The sequence below is a fragment of the Egretta garzetta genome, unplaced genomic scaffold (genome assembly GCF_000687185.1).
Source record: "Egretta garzetta isolate BGI_Z169 unplaced genomic scaffold, ASM68718v1 scaffold143, whole genome shotgun sequence".
NCBI lineage: Eukaryota > Metazoa > Chordata > Aves > Pelecaniformes > Ardeidae > Egretta > Egretta garzetta.
This window is the reverse complement of record NW_009259310.1, coordinates 1,785,821-1,787,540: the sequence shown is the minus strand read 5'-3', so window position 1 is coordinate 1,787,540 and position 1,720 is coordinate 1,785,821. Positions and strand designations below refer to the sequence as shown.

At 49.2% G+C, this 1,720-nt stretch overlaps 1 protein-coding gene across 1 annotated transcript in view; it reads left to right on the top strand.

Moving 5' to 3' along the window:
• Positions 1 to 1,720, top strand: part of PRPF4 (pre-mRNA processing factor 4) — an 11,710-nt gene that overhangs the window by 3,099 nt on the left and 6,891 nt on the right. The window contains exons 2-4 of the mRNA XM_009636305.2: positions 521 to 698; positions 909 to 1,095; positions 1,314 to 1,401. Coding sequence (XP_009634600.1) covers positions 521 to 698; positions 909 to 1,095; positions 1,314 to 1,401 — 453 coding nt within the window. The remainder of the gene's footprint in view (positions 1 to 520; positions 699 to 908; positions 1,096 to 1,313; positions 1,402 to 1,720) is intronic.

Genomic DNA, 1,720 nt, shown 5'->3' with positions numbered 1-1,720 from the left:
GGAGGGCCGCGGCCCCAACGCTTGGATGTTTTCCTGCGCATTTACAGAATCCTTTGATTACTGTGGGAGAGTTTGCTGGGACGCTGCTCTCCCGGGGGCGAGGAGCCGTCAGCTCCCGTCTCCCTCTGCTCTCCAGTGAGAGCACCGGGAGCCGGCGGTCAGCATCGTTCCTGCCTTCCCTGGGCACGACTGGGAAAAGCTTCATCGTCTAAAGCATTCTAAAAAAATAAAAAAACCCACAGAGCCTTAAAGCCGAGGTCCAGCAGATAATAAAGAATTAAAAGACAGCGCAGTCTAGTTTAAGCAAATTATTTACTGTGGTGTTTTACTTTTTATCTTTGCACTTGGAGTGTGGCTGCCTGGTCTGAGATGAACACCTCACGTACGATTTCAGGGTCCCCCTAGGATGTATTGAATGTGCTAATTCGGTGCAGCACAGCAGTGCTTTCTTGCATGAACAAGCTGTTTGTTGTCTCCTTTTTAGCCAAAACACACTTAAAATTCTGCCTTTACCTTCCAGGCCACGAAGAGCAAGCCTGCAGAAGAGAGCGATGCTCCTCCAGCCAAGAGAGCCCCCATCTTTTACGGCAGTTTGGAGGAGAAGGAAAGGGAGCGTCTGGCAAAAGGAGAATCAGGGTTGCTAGGAAAAGAAGGGATGAAAGCTGCGATGGAGGCTGGCAACATCAACATAAGCAGCGGTGAGAATGTTTAACTGCCTGTGTTTTTCCCCCTCTTGCTCTGGAATGTGATGCTTTCAAAGGTCTCTGATCAACTTTTGAGCATAATTTAAAATCAAAACCACGAGGCCGTAGCCTGGACTGTTGGCTCTTTGTTTGGGTCTTCCCGTTTGAGTGGGATCTCTCGTCCAACTGTTGTTTTCAATCTGGTGGTTTTGGTTTTTTGCTCAGGTGAGGTCTTTGATCTCGAAGACCACATGAGCGAGCGGCAGGCAGAAGTGCTGGCTGAGTTTGAGCGCAGGAAGAGAGCCCGGCAGATCAACGTGTCCACTGACGACTCTGAAGTGAAAGCCTGCTTGCGAGCGCTTGGGGAGCCCATCACGCTCTTCGGAGAAGGCCCTGCAGAGAGGAGGGAGAGGTGCTGTGTCTGCCCCGAGTTTTGCAGACTGGGAACTCTCAGTTTATCAAATTCCTGACGTTTTCCTTGTGGTTGGGGTGCAATGAGTGCTGGCAGTCAGTAACGCTTCATCGCAACGCAGGAAGGGTGCTGAGGAAGAACAAACGGCAGACAGTGATTATTTGTCAGGTTAGCTGAGAATCTGCTGCGTGAACACGACTTGATGTGTTTCTTTCCAGATTAAGAAATATCCTATCGGTGGTTGGCACAGACGCATTAAAAAAGACCAGGAAAGATGACGACAGGTCTAAAAAATCCAGAGAAGAGGTAATGGTCTCTCTTGTTCTCTCAGTGCTGAGGGAGATAGGCATGGTACCCTTTGAGATGCTTTACTTTGACCGTCCCTTCTGTGTCCAGGACTCTTGGTTTTGGTCAGTCTGTTGATTCTCACGTCATCCCTTCCTGCTCCTTCTGCATTGCCCAGTTTAGCACAACTGTGGCAATGTGTTAAAAATCAGGAGTGTTCAGTCTGGCTTGTACTGCAGGCCAAATGCCATGCTGCGTACAGCTTCTAAACCAGGAGGTTGGACATTTGGACGGTTCCTTAGTATAGCGAGTCCTTTATTGTTGTTGGTCTTCATGCTTG